At 41.6% G+C, this 22,487-nt stretch overlaps 1 protein-coding gene across 3 annotated transcripts; it reads right to left on the bottom strand.

The window, feature by feature from the left end:
• Positions 1–400: 400 nt before the first annotated feature.
• eprs1 (glutamyl-prolyl-tRNA synthetase 1) lies at positions 401–21,818 on the bottom strand. Of its 3 annotated transcripts, XM_019258386.2 has the most exons (37): positions 21,630–21,818; positions 18,794–18,878; positions 18,596–18,695; positions 18,353–18,509; positions 18,111–18,247; positions 17,718–17,812; positions 17,468–17,594; positions 17,189–17,381; positions 16,908–17,079; positions 16,539–16,772; positions 16,258–16,342; positions 15,637–15,696; positions 11,398–11,508; positions 11,044–11,180; positions 10,730–10,937; positions 10,533–10,645; positions 10,286–10,403; positions 9,681–9,854; positions 9,438–9,605; positions 8,968–9,210; positions 8,450–8,668; positions 7,966–8,205; positions 7,203–7,421; positions 6,853–7,083; positions 6,508–6,773; positions 4,541–4,592; positions 4,221–4,430; positions 4,014–4,086; positions 3,763–3,842; positions 3,530–3,631; positions 3,216–3,371; positions 2,763–2,960; positions 2,479–2,652; positions 2,198–2,358; positions 1,744–1,822; positions 1,593–1,657; positions 401–1,425 (listed from the first exon to the last, which is right to left on the bottom strand). In XM_019258386.2, the coding sequence occupies exons 1-37, from the start codon at positions 21,670–21,672 to the stop codon at positions 1,275–1,277; spliced, it is 5,436 nt and encodes a 1,811-aa protein (XP_019113931.2). In that variant the 5' UTR covers positions 21,673–21,818; the 3' UTR covers positions 401–1,274. The 3 variants fall into 3 exon arrangements, with proteins under 3 accessions (XP_019113931.2, XP_027136957.1, XP_027136959.1); XM_027281156.1 differs by lacking the exons at positions 7,966–8,205; positions 8,450–8,668 and having other exon boundaries at positions 21,630–21,817; XM_027281158.1 differs by lacking the exons at positions 7,966–8,205; positions 8,450–8,668; positions 8,968–9,210 and having other exon boundaries at positions 21,630–21,816.
• Positions 21,819–22,487: the final 669 nt, after the last annotated feature.

Genomic DNA, 22,487 nt, shown 5'->3' with positions numbered 1-22,487 from the left:
CTCCAACTAGGTTGTACAGGTGTGCCTATGTACTTTATATATGTCTACATACTGCAATATGCAGGGTATATCATCCATTCTACACTAAGCCTCCTTAGTTACATAATACTGACCCTTGTCTAGCCAATAGAGATAAAACACTTCCTGTTTTTATTTTCAAAATAAAATTGTTGCGTGGAGGCTACAATACTCTTAACTGTTCAGTGTACTACTACATCCCAGTATTGTCATTTGGTAATCTGTAACCCATCATCTCGTTTACATTGTAAGCCATAACACTCATTCTGATACTTCCTTTTTTCTGTCACACTAACCTCCAATAAAATCAGTCCAACTCAAATATTTAATGACCAATTCAGCTGCCCCGCCCATCTTTATCAGGTTCAAAAACAACACTTAATTATAGACAAGGTGTATAAGGAGTTCTTTAATGGGAGAGAGGTGACAGAGGGTGGCTATATTGCAGGCTGTTAACCGTACACAGTTCATCAAAGCTTTCATCATTCTGGCTTTAATGGATCTGAGGAATTTGTATTAAGCTGTGAACTATGAGCCACATACTGTAACTAGTCGTTCAGAGAGAGGAGGGCCGATAAAGCTGTTACAATAACAACTGCAAGCCTGAGTACCAGCAGAGTTCCTGAGACAGTTTGGCTGCAAGAGATGGGACTGCTGGCAGGCAAAGAGTACTTTTTTTCCCCCCTTGCAGGCATTTTTTCCACTACTTGTTGTTTTGGAGTTTTTCCAGATTTCAAAAAGGCCCAAACCCACTAAATTCATAAATGCTGACAGGAACTTAAAGTAACTAAACAAGATTTTGACAGTGAAGGAGGGAGTTAAACAAAATAATTCACAAGTGGTTTTCCAAAAATCGACCAGAAGCTTTTACCAATTTACATGCCGTGTTTTGAAAGGACTCCAAAATGTGACTTATTACCTGCCACACAAAGGGAAGATTTAACATTTGCCATCCTAATGCAAAGCACTGCTGGCCGGCGTGTTCTTTCCACTTTCCACAAAACAGCACAACTTTTTTCGTAACAAAATAGTAAGAGACTAACGGAAAAGTTAACGGATGGATAATAATGTTAACATATGTTAAAAAATAGACAAAAACAGCATTTTCCCATTTGAAGTCCCACAATCCAGTCGCCTCTTATATTCTTATTATCCCAGACACCCCCAAGAGATCAGAGAAGAAGAAATAGATGAGAAAAGGTAGGGAAGCCCTTTTCAACTACATGTTCATCCCCGTCAGCCAGCAGAGCAGGTCTTTAGTAGCTGCGTCCAAACAAGGTGTAATACTGAGCAGGCTCCTTGCCGCTGACACACATCTGACCAGGCTCCAGCTTCTTCAGGGGGGAGAAGGGAATACAGAGGCTCTTGGCCCCCATGGATGGAGCCCCAGGCTCCAGGTCCTGGTCCCTGCAGGAGAACAAAGCACAAAAATGTCTTTACTGGTTTGAAATTACTCGATGTTGATAACTTGAGAGTTGTGTCATGAACTATAGAAATAATGAAATCAGTGACAGCGTTGTCTTTTGCTCCTTTAACACCAACATCACGTCAGACAATGACATGTCAAAACGTACTTGGCAGTGGTTTTCTTGATCCAGTCCTCGCATTCAATTCCTCCACAGAACGGGATCTGGACGATCTATCAAGCAAGACAAACATGTTATCAACCATTTACTCAGGTTAGGACAGAAATGTTTTGTGCCGAGTCTGGGTTGTGTTACTCACCTTGCCCTGGTCCAACTCTTTCTGGAACTGTTCCATTGTGTCTGCAGCCACCATGTTATTCTTTAGGTCATCTGAAGCTCTGACAAATACACACATAACACACACTTTAATGCCATGTAAGCCCACTGCATCCAAAAACAACGCTATGAGAGCTGTGAAAGTGAAGTCAGTTAAAAGGTCCCATATTTTACAGCTTTTCTTGTGTTTGAAGTGTTGATATGGAAGATATTTTATATTTGTGGTTTCAAGTACTGAAAACTTTCAAACATTCATTCATCTTCAAATAGATATGTCTCCTCTTTCAACAGGGTATTTCCTGTCCCTTGTATCATTAATATTCATGAGAATCTTCTGATTGGCTGACTTTTTTTCGGAAAAAGGAAAAGGTGCAGTTTTAAGACAGAGACAAGTTTCAAGTGTCTTTAGGTTTGTCAGTTCTTCACTGTTGACTTACTTCTTGAACAGGTTATTCTGGATGTCCTCCAACATGGCGACTATCCTCTTCTCCACTTCATCTTCTGGAATTGTCACCTTTGCACCCGTGTCTCTCCTCACTGTGACGCACTGACGCTGCTGCATATCTTTAGGACCCACTTCCAGACGGATAGGAACTCCCTGTATGAGACACAGGCATACGTGAATAGAAATAACAAAGAGAGTGAGAACAATCCTTCAGGTAAAGTACTTCATTAACGACCACCACTACATAATGGTTATTATCATATTATTCATGACCTTGAGTTCCCAGTGGTTGAATTTCCATCCTGGGGAATAGTTGTCTCGGAGGTCACACTTCACCCTGATGTCAGCACCCAGCAGCCTGCTCTGGTATTTAGAGCACTGGGCCATCAGGGCCTCCTTTTCCTGCTCTGGCAGGGAGGCAGTGATGCCACATGGGATGATGACAACCTGGAAAAGCGAAGAGAAATTTTAATGGTGTCATTTGTCAGTTAAAGTAAAATTGTCCATTAAGAATATCTACTGTATTTCCATGTTTCTGTGAGAGAATGTGCATGTACCTGCAGGCAGGCCACCTTGGGTGGCAGTACAAGTCCCATGTTGTCTCCGTGGACCATGGTGAGGACACCGATGGTCCTGGTTGTGATTCCCCAGGAGTTCTGGAAAGCCAGCTGTTTCTCGCCTGGCTTCTTTGGATCCTCAAAAGTAATTTCAAACATCTTGGAAAAGTTTTGACCAAGATGATGAGATGTAGCACCCTAAAGAAGCACAGAACAATGCCAGAGGCCGGATGACTCATGGGTTGTTGTTGTTTTTTTTTTAATAGACAGGTTGATGATTTGATGTTTTACAACATACAAAACAATCCTCATCCGTTTCTCTGCAGCTCATCATTGGAGATTAAAGTTTAATTCAATCCAGTGTTGAGATTTGCAATTTAAACATCATATTCTATTGGCTTCAATGCAATTTTGATGAGAGGATCAATAAAATAATCCAGTATACTACACTACCTGAATGGCTCGGCCGCTGGCAGAGATGAACGCCTCCACGGTAGTGGTGTAATCTCCTCCTGCAAACTTCTCCTTCTCGGTCTTCCTCCCCTTTACCACCGGGATTGCCATCAGTTCCTCATACACCCTGGCATACAGATCCAGGATCTGAAGCACCTACAAATACATACACAACGTGTAAAGCACAGAGACTTACTGCTCTGCAGCATAGTGAACACAGTCATTTTGGTATAGAGAATGTACGACACTATTATGCGTCACTGATTCAACAACTTGTAGATGACTGCTTGTGGCAATGTTGCCCTGGCTCCTACCTCCTCAGCTGCCTCCTCCTTGGTGGCAAAGGCCGTATGTCCCTCCTGCCACAGGAACTCTCTTGTCCTCAGGAAAGGCTGGGGGTGTTTGAACTCCCATCTCTGGAGGGAGGCGTGAGTAAAAAAACAAAAAAAAAGTGGTGGGAAGAGAAAAAAATAGATGAACAACTAAGACGTGCGAAAGAGGAGTTGTGGATGAAGATGTGTAGATGCGACTGTAGGAGGCTACTGACCACAACGTTACACCACTGGTTGAGTTTGATTGGCAGGTCTCTGTGGGACTGGACCCATTTAGCATAGGCAGGGTACATCACTAAAAGAAAAACAAAAACAGACCAATGGTTCGGACCAAATGTGACAACAACAAAACCGCTACATTAAAAACAAGATGACGGTTTAAAAAGCTATTTATTTATTGTGCATGTGTGTCTGTATTAATGTGTACAGTTGGTCTTTAAGTTCGATAAGGAGGTGTGGTTCAGACCTGTCTCACTGGTCGGTCTGACAGCAATGGGCTCGGCCAGCTCAGTCTTTCCTGACCGGGTTACCCAGGCAACCTGACAACCATGACAACATCACCATTAAATGATTATTGACGATCCTATTGTTGTGCTACAATCATTATCTTGGGGTCCTTAATACTGCGACACATGCTTTTTACCCCTTCATCATGCCATTTTAATGATCTTACCTCTGGAGCAAAGTCTTCAATGTGGGATTTTTCCTTCTCCAGTGCAGCCTGAGAGACGAACATGGGGAAGTAGCAGTTCTCCACACCCAGTTTCCTAATCTCGCGGTCAAAGAATTCTTTAATGGACTCCCAGATGGAGTAGGACCAGGGCCGCAGCACATAACATCCACTGACATCATAGTACTCAATCATCTCTGCTTTAGTGATGACCTGGAAAAGAGAATAAATATTTCATTCTGTGTTTTGTTGATGCTTATCGTGGCTTTTCTAGAAATCTGAAGAGGTTTAGTTGGAGTAAAGAGGACACATGTCTAACTTACCTGAGAGTACCAGTCAGCCAGGTTCTCCTCTTTCTTGGCCTCCAAACCCAACCTACCAGGAGACAAAAAAAAGTTAGTGTGATGCAAACCTTGATGCAAGTCCAAATTAAAATGTAAATAAGATATTTAAGATATTTTTTATTTAGCTAATATTTTGTTAGGTGAAGAAGATCTTATTTTCATAATCTCGCTGCCAAGTAAAGGCAGTGTTGATGAAGCACTATACAAATACAAAAGCAGAGCAACATAGGAAACTATCACAACACAAACAGATGCCAGTTCATGTCTCATTAGTAAGAAGGGTGCTCCGACTGATTGGCCATTAGCCACTCTAAATAGATCGATCAGTGGTCTCTATAAATGGCAATCTAAAGAGCTGATCACATTTATTTTATTCCACAGAAAAGTGAGTGAGTGTGCCTCATGGTATATTTATGACTGGCAACCCATTTTAGTGTATGGCAGAGAAACACGCGAGACACGAGAAAGAGACATTTTATGGTATTGTGTTTTAAATCACAGGCGCCGTGGATAGTTTACAGTTTTGTTTCTAACTGTTGGGAAAAATCAGGGGAAGAAGATTAAAGTGGTGTGTGAGCACAGCCCCATAAATCTAAACCAAAAACACCCTTATTAGTCAGTCTAGATGCAGGTAGAAGACACATTCAAACAATTCCAACAAAACAGCCATTTCCTGTCCAGCCAACCATGCAACTCAAAGCTCACACGAGTAGCTATGAAGCCAGCAAACCAGTTCAATCCAACTGAGATAGAGCATAACTAATTATTGGACTGATGTTATGATCATGATTGTTGATCTTAATCTGAGGAACGGTAACACGTCTATTGTCTGTTTTATTTACTTTTTGCATCTGATGTTCCAAATGGATAGAAAAAACATGCAGTGTACAAAATATTTATATATGAGCAGTGCAGCACTATCAGAGCAATCAAATTTCACCCTTGAGGCTGAGAGCAGACCACAAGCACTGAACAATCAGTTTTAAAAACCACACCAACCATTTAAGACTCACCACATCTGAATACAAAAAACTCTTCAGTGATTAAACTAGAGCAGCAGAGGGTTGTGCTTAGGTCCATCTTCAGCATCCAAGAAAAAAAAAAATCCAAGTACGCCCCTCCGCTTTCTGTCCCGACAAAGCTCCAGTGTATGTTTAAAAGGCTAAAAGTAACTAAGTATAGTTAAAAGTATAAAACTCACAGCGCCTAAAGGTTTGAATAAAACTACCCATTAACTACCATATAGAGTAGATTATATGGTAACAATTCAAAACCTCTGTACAAAACAATGCATCTTTCTAAGGAAGCATCTCACTCAACTAACTATGATTTACTCAAAACAGAGTTCTGAGAAGAAAGTTCAATATGAGGCTTTTTATTGGCACAGACATTTTGACTCCCCCATACGTCTGACTATATCAAAACACTTTTTCAGTCTGCAGAGCCTTGCAGCGCATACAGGATAACAAAGAATTATTCTCACCAGTCACTATAGTAAGAAACACCAAAAGTAAAGCCAAACACAGGTTGAAGGTTACACTTACAGAGACACTTACAGAGAGAGAATGAAAGAGTTCAAAGCAGAAAAGTTGAATTCAGATGCAAAAAGTGAAATAAAATGTTGTTCCTCATAAAAAGGAGAGGACCGATTGCTCTGTATACTCAAATGCTACCATCAGGTGCTCTTGGAAAATTGGGGAAACAAAACAGGATAAAGAGGAAGGCAATGCATGCACTCCAAAGAATACTGAAAGGTGATTAAAGGTGCTGATGAAAACCTACAGTGGCTAAAACATGTGTTTTTATGATTATGACAATAAGACTTAAATATTATATATGGAGTCCCATTTCATAGTAACATTGCTCTGGTTGGTAATATTTTAAATGTTCATCATCCTCATCGTCTGGATCTACTTCTTCACCTCTCATCCGTTCCAGTATCTCACCGTGTTTGTTTCTTGGGACCTTGACCCTCTCCAGAGCCTCCTGCTCCTCCAGAGCCCTCCTTGCCCTGGCTGGCTTTGTCTCCTTTACCCTTCTTTCCACCTCCACCTCCTCCTTGCTTCTCAGACTTGTTCTCCCTCTCCTTGCGGTTTTTGTCCTCTCCACCAGTGGCTCCGGCAGCAGCTACTGGTTTGTATTCTTCTCCTGTAAGCGTCTTGTACTTGGTCTTCAGGTCCAGGAGAGTCTTCACGGCTTCATCCACCTGGTCCTGAAATGGAAACACAATTGTTGTCATTTCCTGTCCAGCACTAGCTGTAATTAATTCCATTCTGTGATTGGTTGCTTACCTTGGGAGCTTTCTCAGACTTTAACTTTCTCACTAACTCTCCCTGTTGGGCCACCTGTGAGAATAGGCTCTCTGCCTGCGGTGAAGAGCTGGACTGGGCTGAGGAAGCACTGGACTGGGCTGGGGCAGGGCTAGCTGTGGCTTGTTGACCTGGTTTGTAATCCTGTCCAGTCTGCTGTTTATACTCTGCCTTTAAAGCCAACAGCTCCTTCACTGCAGCATCTACCTGATCCTGATGAACAGCCAGCAAGAGGAGAACCATTCAGTCACAGCAGTAGGAACAGTTGCGGGACTATTCGACAATATAAAGAACAGCAGAAACACTGGTAGTAGATGGATATGTGGTCTCACCTTGGGGGCCTTTTCAGTCTTCAGTTTCCTGACCATTTCTCCCTGCTGAGCAACCCTCTCGTACAGGCCGGTGGCAGCAGGAGCAGGGCTGGGGCTGTTCTGGACTGGGGCAGGGGCTTTCTGAACTGGGGCAGCTCCGGGCTTGTACTCCTGGCCTGTGGCCTGTTTGTACTCTGCCTTCAGGGCGAGCAGCTGTTTCACTGCTGCATCAACCTGGTCCTGGAGATACATAGACAAGGATACTGTGACTCAATTTATAGCTATAACTCAATAAGTTGTATAATAAAAAAAACATGTTTAAGCATATTAGCTTATATTTCATTATTATTGGTGTTGGGTCTGTCTGTTAATGCTCCATACAAGATCTTGTTTAAACCAAAAGTTTCCTAGTATTTATACTGTATCTAATATCTTTATTATTAATTTTACTTACCCACTCTTCCTATAGTACAATTTTTAAAATCTGCGTATAAGATAACACCAGGAACATCCTGTGTTGTAGTTGTAGCTTAGAGTGGCAAAGTTTAGAGGCTTTCCTACATCAGACAGAAGCTCGTGAACCTGAGATTATTCCTACGTCTCTCTAAAAAAAATATATTTTCCTGCAGCAGTGACGGTGGCTGGTGGAGTCAGAAAGATTCAAATCATTTTAACCTTAAAAAAACAGAGGGACAGGAGCGTGGCTGGTTGTTGTATGTAGACAAGTGACCACTCACTATTCTCCATCTACATTTCTACTGTCTGCTTTGATGCATCAGAATACCTTGGGGGCTTTTTCAGACTTGAGTTTCCTCACAACCTCCCCCTGTTGTGCAACATGCTCGTACAAGTCAGAAGAAGAAGAGGAAGAGGAGGAGGAGGAGGAAGAAGTGGTGGCTGCAGAAGAAGGAGTAGAGGAGATAGGAGTGGGAGGAGCCATTCCTGGTTTGTAATCCTGACCGGTGAGATTTTTAAACTCCGCCTTGAGAGCGAGGAGCTGCTTCACTGCTGCATCAATCTGGTCCTAGTACCATCAACAAACAAGCTTATTGTTGGAAGTGAAGGATAAAATTGACTTTGCATGCAAATGATGAGGGGACACGAGCATTTAACAACTAAACAAATGACCTTGGGCGTGAGAAATCACTGGGCAACAGGACAGGATAAATGACAAAAATTACTCACTGCAATATGAATGAACGGATGGATGATGGACAAACTTATGTGGACATGAACACTGATTAGTAATGGGACAAATGTCAAAGTACCTTAGGTGCCTGCTCTGCTTTCAGTTTCCTGACCACCTCACCCTGTTGTGCTACACGCTCATACAAGCCAGAAGAAGAGGAAGAGGAGGAGGTCACAGGAGAAGGACTAGAGGAGACAGGAGAGGAAGGAGCCATCCCTGGTTTGTAATCCTGACCGGTCAGCTTTTTAAACTCAGCCTTGAGAGCGAGGAGCTGTTTCACTGCTGCATCAATCTGGTCCTAGTACCATCAACAAATCAGCTTATTGTTGGAGTAAAGCTTGACTGGCATGCAAATGATGTGGGGCCGTGCAATGGACAAACCATTTGGGACACAAGCGACCAATGACTAGATAAATTAATCTAGATGCGAGAATTAACTGGACAACAAATGAGGACACAAAATCACTCACTGCAGTGTAAATAAACAGACGGATGACTTGGGACGTAAGTCCTGATTGGATAAACGTATGTCAACGTGAACACTGACTGGACAAACAGATGAGAACGTGATTAGTAATTGGACAAATGTCAAAGTACCTTAGGTGCTTTCTCTGCCTTCAGTTTCCTGACCACTTCACCCTGTTGTGCAACATGCTCATACAGGCCAGAAGAAGAAGAGGTAGAAGAGGAGGAAGAGGAGGAGGAAGTGGTGGATGCAGGAGAAGAAGCAGAGGAGACAGGTGCAGGAGGAGCCATCCCTGGTTTGTAATCCTGACCGGTGAGCTTTTTAAACTCCGCCTTGAGAGCGAGGAGCTGCTTCACTGCTGCATCAATCTGGTCCTAGTACCATCAACAAACCAGCTCATTGTTGGGAGTGAAGGATAAAATTGACTGGCATGCAAATGATGTGGGCACAGGAGGAATGGGTGGACAAATCATTCGGGTCAGGAGCAGCAACCGCTCACTGTAGTGTCAGTGAATGGAGTACTTGGTACGTGATGCCATGAACCTGAACATCAGTCAAACAAATGAGGAGATGATTAGTTCTTGGATAAATGTCAAAGTACCTTAGGGGCCCCCTCTGCCTTCAGTTTCCTGACCACCTCGCCCTGCTGGGAAACGCGGGCGTGCGGGCAGGAGGTGGAGTCTGTTTGTGTGGTGGCCGGGGCTGGAGCAGAGGTGGGAGGAGCCATGCCTGGCTTGTAGTCTATACCTGTCTGCTGCTTAAACTGTGCCTGCAGAGAGAGAGATAGTTAAAGAATGACACTGCATTTGAATAATTAAGACTTTATTTAGTTTAGCTGACATACCTTTAGAGAAAGCAGCTGCTGAACTGCCTTGTCCACTTCGTCTTTAGGAGCTTTGGCGACCTTAAGCTGGCGAACAGTTTCACCTTGTGCTACAATGCTCGAGAACAAGTCACCGGCTGAGGTTGAGGCAGGAGCAGGGGCAGAGGCTGAGGCAACCTTGGCAGGGGCGGCAGACTACGGCGAGATTTAAGGCAGATTTAGAGACTGATGTCTGGGATAAACCGGTAACTTCTTCTTCTCAAAGAGATAACTGCAGGTTATTCTTAGCATTTCTATTCAACAACTTCCCAGTTATAGTTCAAGACAGAGAATAGACCGACTTTGAGTCCAGTCTATTCCAGGTTTAAAGACATCAGTGAAGCTCATCTATGATTTGGCCAAACAAAAAAAAAAAAAAACACAGCAACTTCCAATTAAGACACATTTTGTTTCTCATCATCCACCATCTATGGATGTAAAATTACTGATAGTTCCAGTGTTGCTGTTGGACCATATAAGAGGTCTTAAACACATAACAAGTCTGATTTACAGATAAAATTAAGTATAAAAAGATAATTTGTACATAATCAAACATTTGGATGGTGGTGTTCTTCAAAACTACTCACTGTGTTGCTGGAGGCCTGGCTCTTGCTCTTGTCCTTGGATCCAGCAGTTGGCATCTCCTTGACGTGTCCATCAGGAATGTAGAGCAGGACACAGGGACTCTCTTTACAGCTGTTAGGACTGTAGATGTTAACCACAGTTAGACACAGATAGTAGGACGATCAGCAGAAAAGTGAAAGTAAAAGGCAGATCCATGTATTTGGTGATCTCCACCATATTGGGTGGAATAAATAGGTCCTTTCCCCTCACCTAACTGGCTCATAGGGCTGGTCACAGATGTAGAAGCCTCGTCTTTGGAGCTGGATGATGTCTCCTTTCTTCAGGTTCTTCAGACAGGGATCGCCAAGCATCTTCTCCTCCAACTGAAAAACAAACAATGAGACAAAGATCAACAAAAGATAAACGAATAATCATGGCAAAGGTCAGCCACACACTGCAGAACAGACCTTGCTGTTTTTATTAATGTAGTCTTTGAAGTCGTCATCTTTGGTGATGACAGCCTTAGAGATGAGAGGCTGGTAGTTGACGCAGATGGTGGGCAGCAGGGGGGCGCTGTTTGTGTCAGCCAGCCATGTGATCTTTGTCGTCTTCTTGAAGTCTTTGTTCTCCAGGTTCAGGCGAGCCTCCATGGACACGACCTTACCATCAGCCCCTCTGAATAGTGACAAAGAGGTGGAAGAAAAAGAAGCACATGATTACTTTCACGAAGCCACGATTCTGAACAACAATATGGATTAGCTGAGAAACGATCCCTGCATACTTGTTGATCTTGGTGATGATGAGGTTGCCCCAGTTGATGAACGTGACCATCTCTCCCTCTGTGAACGTCTCAGCATCGGCTCCTTCAACAAGAACCCGAGGTCCATACCAAACCTCTTTCATGCCCACATCTGCATTCTGGATGGACACAGAAACAACAACGCATACAGTTTAATTAGTATTAGATAAGTTCCCATTAATTTCCAATCCAACATCTCTGTTACTAAATAAATTACAAGCAGTCTGCTGATTAGATCATCTCATGGAGAAAGTTTCAATTTTTATGATCAGTATAATCCAATCTCAAATTCAAGGTCTAACAGTTGTGTGTGAGTGAGTCACAGAGAGCTCTGACCTTAGGGTGTTTGGCCACTTCCTTGTTCTCCTCTTTAGCCTCTGCGACAGAAACAGGAACCACATATGAACTGGACAGAGCGGTGTACCTGGGAGCTACCGGGTCAATAACCTAAACACACCCAGAGAGACAATGACATACAGAGACACAAACACAAACACGTCAGTAAAAGAAACGGCAGAATAACACTTTATAACAATATCCACATCCAAAAAGGTGAGTGATGAAAGGACAAAGCGGAAAATGTGGCAACTTTATTCAAAAACTCAAAAACAAGGAAAGTAAGACACACAAGAAGAAAGAAAAAGTGATTTCATGAGTGAATCATGACTGTGTGAGTGTGAAGGAAACGCTTATTCAGCCAACATCAACTTTCACCACTTTACCAGCCAGCTCCAGTGTTTCAGAGCCTGAATAATAATTTTCTATTCAAGTAGAAACATGTGAAACAAAAGCATTCGTGGATATGTTTACACATTTTACCCCGCAGTACAACAGAAGTAGGCATTTTCAGTATGCAGGCTCTAGTGGGAACGATAATGGTTTCTAATACTAATAATGGAATGGAGCCAGGTGATGAGCTCATTGTCCTCATATTCACTACAAAACCAGCGACACACACACACACACACACACACACACACACACACACGGCGTTTGTTATTTCACAAAAGAAATCCACCAGTCTAACAACACAACTTATCATTATACAAAATGTTACATATGTATGATAATTTTACAGTAAGGTGGCAACTGCTGTATCTCATCAGTAATCAGGAAAGGCTGACAAAATGTAAAGATTTAACTCAACAATGACCTTTGGGGTCTCCTCTAAAGAATGAACATGTTAAATGAAGTGGATATAGTCGAAAGAAACGAAAACATCTCAACTGATCACTCAAAAAACTGCAACAGACTAAAGGATGAAGGGAAACGATGAAGAGGAACACATGAAGGGAGGAGGATTAAACACTGAATGACTTGTCTTACAAAATAGGAAGCCTAAGGGCTTTTAATACTTCCTCTGATGATGAACCGTCTGACTTTTTAAATATATTTTGCAGTAAGTAGTCTGTTTTGTAGAGATTTAAAGGAAAGTACGTCTATAAAATCTGGTCATCCCATTTCCCTGGGTTTAAATCATCCTAAATCATAGAAGGTCTGCAGACAAGAGCATCCTGTTCACTTCAAGTGAGACAAGTAACCCAAACTATTTCCATAACTGGTTTCGGTTTAAGCAAATTGCATTTCCTGTTTATCAAACTACAATAACACCCCGGTGTTTTTATTCTTTCTATATAAAAATAAAGTATCATCAACACCTCCATTTCACCCCCCAGATGCCATGTTTAATTTACCAGCCACCATTTATGTTTTGAGCACTGAAATCCCCCAAAACTAGAACAGTGTGACAGAACGAGAGCACTCACCATGTTAACTTAACTAATATTGTCATAATCTGTTTTAAATCAGTGAGGATGGAGAATGACAAGTGATGAAAGCAACGAACAGGAAAAAAAAAAAAACAGTGTGGAAGAGGGCAACATTGATCCATCATTTTAGCATATTACTATTTTTTGTGCTATGATACAAGTTGAACTTTTACATAGCGGGCAATTCAGAGTTGAGAGAGAGAGAATCCAACCAAAAATAACTAGTTCACCAACCACTTCAATCCTCTACTGCAGATTTAAAAAAACACCTGGGAGCTAAACAACTCTGCTGCCCTTTGATTTTTGTTATTTAAAAAAGGTACCCAGACATTATTTGGATACATAACGTCTGAACATCTGCTTGGCTGGTAAATTAGTGAAGGTCGTTGGTGGATTTTCAGACAAACCAGCCCATGATGAAAGCAGGGAGGGAGTGGGTGAAAATGAGCAAGAGGAGGAGGAGGTGGAGTACCTTCAGACAGCTAATTGGCAGCTTGGAAACAGAAGAGTGAGATGCTGTTTAATGTCAGATACAAGGAGGGAGGAAGAGAAAAGAAGAAAGAGGTAGAGACACATTTACATAGAATGGACCGTTTACATAATTTCCCCTCACCACTTTCTCCTCAATACAGTTGTTACACCTTCCCGTTTGTCTCTTTTTTTTATTTCCACCTCTAGCCAAGCCTCCACTTCACTCCTGTTATGTATTGTTGTACTGAGACAACACTCTATAATGTATCTATCCATATCCAGGATCCATCGATAATGTTTGTCTGTTATGAGGACACTAAAATGATATCTGGACATCTATGGTCTGCCTGAATACAGCATAAGAACAGCCCAAATACAGAAATGAGCTAAGTATAATAATATAAATGAATGATGTCAATATATTGCACAAAATCTGAACTCTTGTTTATAATATGTATGTTCTCAGTTGCCGAACAAAAAGAAATACTAATGACAAAATGGGGAAATGTTATTAGCTTTAATATTGCAAGTTGCATTGCAAGACTACTATTTCACCTGTCTAAAAAGGACCACTGTGTAGGATTTAGTGGCATCTAGTGGTTGACTTCCTAGCGTGAAGCAGAAACTAAGGTGGCTGAGAAATGTGAGAAAGGCCCCATCTACAGCCAGTGTTTGGTATATTTATTCTGGGCTACTGTACAAACATGGAGGCCTAAGTAAAGCCTTGAAATAGCGCCACCTGCAGAGCCACAGATTAATTTTAACGGATGCTAAATCCTGCTGTATATTGTGCTAAGATTACTTCAAACCTGTTTGAGCTTGAGCTAAGTCAGGGAAGCCCAATTAATCATGGTTCGTTCTTTCTGCATTATTCTGAACTATGACTCATTTAATACTAAATGTACACATGTATAGCTAAATACTGGACTGAACATAAAAACGTGAACGTCTGAATCCAACATTTAACCTCTTCTGCACCACGCAGACGTCAACATCCAACATCGACATAACTGAGCATGGGAAGTTGCCTTCACACACTTCAGTCATGATGTGCTAAGTCATTCAATAACTTTCAATATCTGAATAGACGCCTAAACAAAGCAATGTTTATTACAGATTTAGGATTAGAAAACCTTGACACACATAACTGAGTGCATCTCAAATTCATCTCCAGGTTCCCATCTTTTAAATGATGTATACCACTTCTGTGTGACATATACTGTTGACCCGTTATTTCCCACTAAATATAAAGATACCCTTCCCCGCCTAAAAAAAAGAAGACAAAAGCTGTTGATTAAAAATAGGGGTAAAGTGAAGAGAGTTAACAATTAGCTGCTGTTACAGCAACTTCAAATATTTCTAAGTTGACATGAAGAAACTTTTGACTCTCTGAAGAAGGCAGGGAGAAGGAGTTAGTTGATCATGCATATGAAGCCCTTTGCAATAACAGAAGCAGCTGTTCATAGATCTGACGCCAACTGTCAGTCACTGTCACAAGTCTAGCCTATCCTCAGTATAAAATGTACTTTCAATTCTGAAAACTTCCACCTGTTATTAGAGGTGTATATGCGTTGAACCACTCCAATTCACTCTCTGTTTATGTACATTTTTAAACTAGCTTCACACCTTCGAGTTGACTCTGGGATGAAGCAGCAAGTGCCAGCAAGGAAAACCACACAGAGGACGCAACACTGATGTCGACACAGATGACAAAAAACAAAAAAACAAAAACATGAATACAAACATGAGGGATGTAAAATGAAGCAGCTGGTTTGGTTTTTTGAGGTTTCCAGTGTTACTGGAGGTGATATGGAGGGTGAGGGTGGGGTGATGAGGCAGGAAACCAGGCAGCAAAGTAAAGTGTTTAACAGAATGAGAACAGCAAAGCAGAAAGAAGCCATGCCAGCAGTGAACCCACAGGCTATTCTCTGAACCTCTGTCAGTCAAAGCCTGTGAGGTTTGTGTCATATTCATTCATCCATTATATCCTCTCTTTCTCTAACATACAAACTAGGTCAGACAAACCTAAAAAAAGCTCTTATCCTTCAAAAATAGCACTTTATATAAATGTCTGCATGTCAGAATGGATAAAATTCTCACACGGACTCATTCAAAGTTGAATGACTGGTCACAAAGTCAAGATTATATCATTAATTTACTTTAGTCTTCGACATAGACAGTGGTCTACATAAGAACCATTTGAAATATATGAAGTTATTTGTTTGTCTTACTTTTTCTATTTTGCTGAATTGTTTTTTAAAAAGTCACCATTTAAGTATACAGCTAGGTTCAGAAAAAAGGCCTAGACGTGACATGACAAAGGATTAAAATGTACCTTCTTATTGAAGGCCCAGATCTTGTCCCACTCCATGTTCACGACTGATCTTGATCCACCCTAGACACAGGAGAATAAAAGAGAAACACGTAAGTATATGTACTCTGTGGATACTACATTTTACAAACTGAAGTCTGTTGATTAATAGAAAAAACTTTTTCTGGGTCACTATTCAACTATTCAAATTTCAATGATCCATCATCTTTATCTGCAATTTATCAACTCCTGTCTTTTTCCCTCTGATGCTGAGACACAGAATCTACACACACAACACCGTTTTCAACATGGCGTCGTTGGGTCAGAAGCTCTCATATTGCAGCTAAACAGTAACAAACGTGTTTGTTTCTGAAATCATTTGAAAAAAGGTAGTAACAGAAACTAGTTCTGTGACTAAAACTAGATTCATCTTTGGCAAGCATGGTGTGTTACATGGGATGGAGTCATTGCAAAATAAAAAGAGTTGAAGAGTTGAGTGAGTTTATGCAAATTCAGGTATGGCAATCCAACTTGCTACAGCGTATCCATCATGCACTGCTTGGTCGGATATCCTGCTCTCCAAAGTAAGTCTACATGACAGGCAATCGCTCAGGTGTGCCTGCACCCTAACTATGACAGATATACCTGGGCTGCTATGAACTGTTTCAGACCATCAACAGTCATTCCTCTCCTCAGGACTCCTCTGACAGTGGGGAAGCGAGGGTCATCCCTGGAGGAAGAGATGAGAAAAGTCAAAAGGAGAACATTGCGGTAGAGAGGACAAAGGTAAAGAGAAGAAGGGGGGGAATTAGGGGACAGAGGCGAGGAAGGGGAGGTTGTGAGTTACCGAAGTAGTAAACAGCTTATATATTCTGGATACTCAAATTACCAAGCACCAGTCACCAGATGAATCACACTAAACCTACCATCCATCGACGTATCCCTGGTCGACGAACCAAGTGAGCTTCCTCTTGGACAGTACTGTGTTGTTGAGGTTGAGTCGGGCATACTCCCAGATATAAGGCTTCCTGAGGCCCAGGGCTTCGATTATCCAGTAGAACTGCTCGTCACGATCGTGGTACTCGGTGGTCCTAAGAGCATGTGTCACACCCTCCAAACTGTCTACGATTGGACAGGCAAAGTCATATGTTGGGTAGATTCTGGAAGAAAGAATTGAGACAATGTGAACAATTAGTATTTGTAGAATATTTAAATCGTTTTTTTTTTTATTTTTTATAAAACAATCATTACGACTAATAATGTAGTCTGCCCCTGAACTCATTAAAGTCACGTACTTATAGGTGCTTCCAGTGCGAGGGTGGGGTGTGTTCTTGCAGCGGAAGAGGGTAGGGTCTCTCATGCAGCCGTTGTTGGAGCTCATGTCGATCTTGGCCCTCATGCAGCAGGTCTGACCAAACTCCGTCCCAGCTTTCATCTCTGACCACATCTTCATGTTCTGTTCCACCGCTACACAGAGAGAAGTCGCAAATTGTAGGTTCATAAAGTTTAGAAAGGTGCGTGTTGTGGCATCTACTTTCACTGTGACTGGTATCATGTCATGTTTCCGCAGGCGTACTGTTATTTCTGCATTTGGACTCAGCGCGCTGATCCCTTTCCTGCTTCATCTGCTCAGGAGGCGTGTTGTCGATGTAGGCCTTGCCCTCAGAAAGCAGCTTTTCAGCAAACTTCATTATGGTGGGGAAATGGTCGCTGGTGTAGGTGAACTGGTCTGGATGGATCTGGAGCATGGCAACATCTTCCAGAATCACCTAGGAACAAATATAGACATGTAAGATGAAAATTTATAAAGATTTTTTTCCATCTGATGTTTTTCCTTTTGCTCTGAGTGTTTTACCTTCTCGAAGTCCTCCTTTTCTTTCTCGGGGTTGGTGTCGTCAAAGCGCATGATAAGCTTGCCTTTAAATGTGACCTGGTAGTGTTGGTTGAGCAGAGCGGCCTTGGCGTGACCGATATGCAGGTATCTGGCAACAGAGAGACAGAAAAATCATGAAATATTAAAAGGAACTACTGAACTCCAGCTGCACTCATCAGTCTATTGACCACGTATAATCTGAACTTCTCACAAACTCCATGCCAAGCCTTACCCGCTGGCCTCAGGGGGGAATCGGACCACCACTTTGCCCATCTCAGCTCCGGGCAAATCCACAAACTTGCCAACATCCTGCTTCTTCTCATCCGACTGTTGCCCAGGGACACAAACAGTCAGCAATACAACAGGACAATGGCATTCATATCGTATTATTCTGTTATTTTTTGGTGAGTTCCAGTGATGTCAAACGAAGAGTTAGTTACAATAAACATAAATCAATATTTAAAAGTCATTTACAATAAAAATCATTATGTTATTCTTTGTTTATTCAGTATACTGAGCACACACACTCCACATCAGCTATGACTGGCTTCAAATTGATGCTCTTTTTCTCAACAGGTTATATCAACATATCAAATAATTTGTTAATATTGGAAATTGCACTTACATTGGATTTGGTCATTGGAGCTTTCTTTGTGGTGTACTTGTTTCCCACAGAAGAGAAAGGAACCTGTGAGCTCAGGAAGGAGAACCAGCGATTGACGTGGGAGAATGATTTGCCCTGATTGGGCCATTCCTTGTGCCCTGCAGAGAAACAACCACAACCTGTTATTCTGCATTCCACCTGTGTAACTGCAGAGCTTCAAACCCAATAAATACCAAAGGCAACAGATAAGTAGAGATCCAAACCTTTAAGGGCAGCCCAGACAGAAAGATCAGCCAGGGTGATGGCATGTCCAACCAGGAAGGTCCGCAGGGAAAGGGCCTTATCCAGTTCACCCAGTGCCACAGTCAAACCAGGCTGACCACACAGACGCCGAGCACTAAACTCCAACCAGTGGTCGACCTGCAGATACCAGGTGAGCATCTTAAATACCAATCAGAAACCCCAAACTGCTAGAGTATGTTGCACGCACAAATAAACATATGTACCTCAGTCTGCTCCATCATGTTGGCTCCATAAAGGCCAAGAGAAGGAGCCACCCGAGCCAAGTAGCGGCTGATGGAGTTAGCATCGTTGAACTGGATCGCACTGAGGGAAGGAAGGAGAATATAGAGTGACTAATAATGAAAAACACTTTAACAACTGCACAAACTTCATATATAGATTTTCTACAGTATGTGACCTACTCTGAGACATGAAGCTGGGTGTCTTTGCCTTCCTCCACTGATACCTGGACGCTGCCCTTCACATGCTCTGCTGCCAGAAGCGCTCCTGCAGGACAGAGGGAAAAAAGTCAGTGTATGTTCGCATTTTGAGTCTGGATAAACATAACTTACATGTAGTACATGACCCGTGTGTAGGACTTAATGGAATCTAGCGGTGAAGTTGCAGATTGCAGCCAAATGAATACCCTCTAGAGGCAGTGTTTGGTTTGTCTCTTGTAATATTATAGTCCATTTATACCAGCATACACTTCAAATAAATTCCCTAAATCTTAAACACTGGAACTTTAACAGCATGAAACAGCTTCAGTCAACTTTTCTTAGAATATCTTTGCGTGTTAAGTCAAAAGCATTTGTTTTGTTTGTTGTTAATTTGCTTTAGATTATTACATAATATGTTTTGCTTCTTCAGTTCAGAACAACTACAAGTCGTGACTTGGATGATTGACAAGCGGCACAGATATTTCTACTAGAAAACCTGTTGAGGGCGGCGTTTAGCTCAGTTGGTAGAGCAGCCGCCCCATGTGCGAAGGCTCAGTCCTTGCTGCGGAAGCCCAGGGTTCGAATTCGACCAGTGGCTCTTTCCCGCTTCTCTATCCCTGCATTTCTGTCACTCTTCAGCTGTCTCTATCAGAAATAAAGCTTGAAAAAGGCCAAAAAAATATCTTGAACCTTAGAAAAAAACTTATCTTAAATAATATAAACCTGTTGAACTGGTCCTGTGATGCACAACATACACACTGTGGTGTTTTACCTTCATAAACTCACAATCTTAACCTGCTCATCCTGCCTCGACAGCTGTGCACTCTTTGTAGTCTCTGTACTGTAAGATCTTATATCAATACAGGCGTCACTCGAGGGGCTAAACTGCAAAGTATGCAGCATCAGTTTGAAGGGAAAACAAAAGATCATATGATTATTTCCGCATAGGCATTATAAAATCTTATCAGATCCGGTATTTAACAGATTATATAACATAAAAAGTTGAAGAAAACAGACTAATTGTGTAGTTCAGGCTCAGTTCATGATGTTCATGTAGGCCAATGTTTGGCAAAGAGATCATACATGTCAGTCATCTCGTGCCTTTGTTTGTCTCACATCTAAACAGTCAGCCATGACAAGGTCTGACAGGAGAGCTGCAGAGGCAGCTTTACTTTCATTTCCAAATTCAGAGGATTGGCGCCGGTGCTTCCCAGATGAGACAGCAATAGGATTATGCACACCCCATCCATAACAGTCCACGTTTCAGCTTGCTTGCATCAGCCTGCTGTGTTCACCACAAACCACACGGCGGCGCTGTTTCAGCCTCAGGCTGGTCAAAAGATTATTTTATCTCGGTATAAAGCATCGACACGAATAGCTGCAGCAGTGCTCAGACCTTACTGAACGTAATATAAAAAACTGTCACACGTTATTAATAAAATACGTCAGGTTATAGACGCATTACACACACACATATATAATCCCTGCTGAGCTAACCTGGGTTAGCTCACGTCCATAACTCAACGTGCACGGTTTAATCCATGTGTCATTTCACAAGTTCACAAACAGTTTTTGCACACGATGAAGCTTACAGCTTACGTTTACAGGCGTGCCGCAGTGGACTGAGAGTGTAAAGTGTTAGACAGGTGCTGTTATTATGGAGGAAATGTAACAAAGTGTCCACATGTTGTTGTGGTTTGAAGTGCCACGACGACACGCGAGCTACGGATAGCTTTCAGTTAGCAGGCTAGCTCACTTCAAAACACGCCCCATTCAACTTATATGGTATTTAATTCATATATAACATGTCATATGTCACCTATATATACACACATATATATAGGTCAACACACAGAGCTGCTTTCATTCATAATATAAACCAACTGTTTAACCAACTGTATAACAAAAGCTAAGTCATAATCTACAGTCACCTCACATTTCTCCCTACTTTGCACATATCAACACTGCCAACTTGCTGTATATACCTCTGTACAATATATTTTATTTTATCGTATTTACTATTGCTTTTTTGATATTTTATTATGTATAGTTTGCTTTATAGTATATTTTTATTTTTTTTGTCACTGTGTGTAATGCTGCTGCTGCACTATAATTTCCCAGCTTGGGATAAATAAAGTATATCTATCTATCTATCTATCTATCTATCTATCTATCTATCTATCTATCTATCTATCTACTCTGTAAACCTTCATTTAGAGAGCCGCGAATTAAATTAAATTAGATTAAATATACTTTATTCATCGCACCACGGGGAAATGTACTTGTTACAGCAGCAGAGGAAAGTGTAGCATGCACTACAGGATTAGAAAAAAGTAGAAAAGGCAAAATAACAGACAGAAATATCTATAACCTACATAATAAACACGAAAAACAGACAAGTACTGAGGATAAAAAGTGTCATGATATATAAAAAGAGTGATGACCATGATACAAATAATATTACTGAAAGAGTAGTGACCATAATATGAATAATATTACAAAAGTAAGTGACCATGATATAAATAATAACTGCAAGGTATAAATTAAATTAAATTAAATAGCTCTGCCGGTTTACATCAATTCAACAAAAAGATGCTACTTTTAATATCGCCTTTTTTAATTTTACTAACCATTTCCACGCCTGCTGTATTAATCTTAAAATCCTCAAGCTCGGCCCTGTGACGCATTTAATTATTTATTTATTTGAAACAAACTTCAAACACAGTTTGTCTCGTCTGTGACACGTAACGTGCTAAGTGTTAGCCGGCCAGCTGTCACGCGAGCACACGGCTCGCTGGAGAAGTGTTTGTCAGCTCACCTAAAGGCGGATTGCTCGTGTTGATGGTGAAGTTTAACGCCATGCTGTCAAATCCTTCTTGCACACAAAGGGGTGGTGAAGCCTTTTTTTCTCCCTCACTGTTTTAAGAGACACAGCAGCAGCAGCAGTCAGAGGACAGCCAAGAGACCCCTCCACACACACCGAGCAGCACGGCGTGAAGAGCCAGCAGCGACTTCTTTTGTTGCCATCACACTGCCATCAACTGGACGGGAGTGTGTGGTACAGCCATAGACAGATCCAGCACAGTAAACATGCATTAAACTTAAACTATAACGTTAGAATTAACCTGTAAGATAAGTCTGTGTTTAAATTAAACCTGTGCAAATAAATGTGGTAATAATTTAAATATCCGCATACAATATGCTGTCTAAGGTGCGGGCTATCTTGGACTATGACTCCCACCCACTCCATGAGGTGCTGGACAGACTCAGGAGCACCTTCAGCCAGAGACTGCTGACAGTGACACCAAGATGCTCCACAGAGAGACACAAGAAGTCTTTCCTACCTGTGAGCATCAGTCTCTACAACCTCAAAATATCAAACACTCCAAGTCAAGTCCAGTAGTTATTGAACTGGTTTGGTGCAATACATAAGTGAAATCTGCCACACATGCATACTCAATTTAACAATCAGTGTACTCTCTGTACAGTCTCTCAAAGACAAAATTCTTTATACGGTTTAGATTTACATATTGCATAGTTCACTGTTACTTGGTTTTTATTTTACTGTCACTGGTTTTATTTTACTGTTATTTATACATGTGTATAAAGTGTTAAAACAGGGTATCGGATAGGTGTATATTGTTAAAGTTTTGTTTTCTTGCTATTGTTTTCTTGC

This window comes from Larimichthys crocea, chromosome VIII (genome assembly GCF_000972845.2).
Source record: "Larimichthys crocea isolate SSNF chromosome VIII, L_crocea_2.0, whole genome shotgun sequence".
Taxonomy (NCBI): domain Eukaryota; kingdom Metazoa; phylum Chordata; class Actinopteri; family Sciaenidae; genus Larimichthys; species Larimichthys crocea.
Note: the sequence above shows the minus strand (reverse complement) of the source record. Positions and strands in the feature narration are given on the sequence as shown.

Excerpts from the sequence above, each read along its gene's own strand:
- eprs1 (XM_019258386.2), bottom strand. The coding sequence starts at position 21,672 with ATGGCGTTAAACTTCACCATCAACACGAGCAATCCGCCTTTAG. Across the intron at positions 16,343-16,538 it reads CAGGGATACGTCGATGGATG|GGATGACCCTCGCTTCCCCA; the intron begins GTAGGTTTAGTG and ends CTCTTCCTCCAG. Across the intron at positions 10,404-10,532 it reads CAGCCCTATGAGCCAGTTAG|TCCTAACAGCTGTAAAGAGA; the intron begins GTGAGGGGAAAG and ends TAACATCTACAG.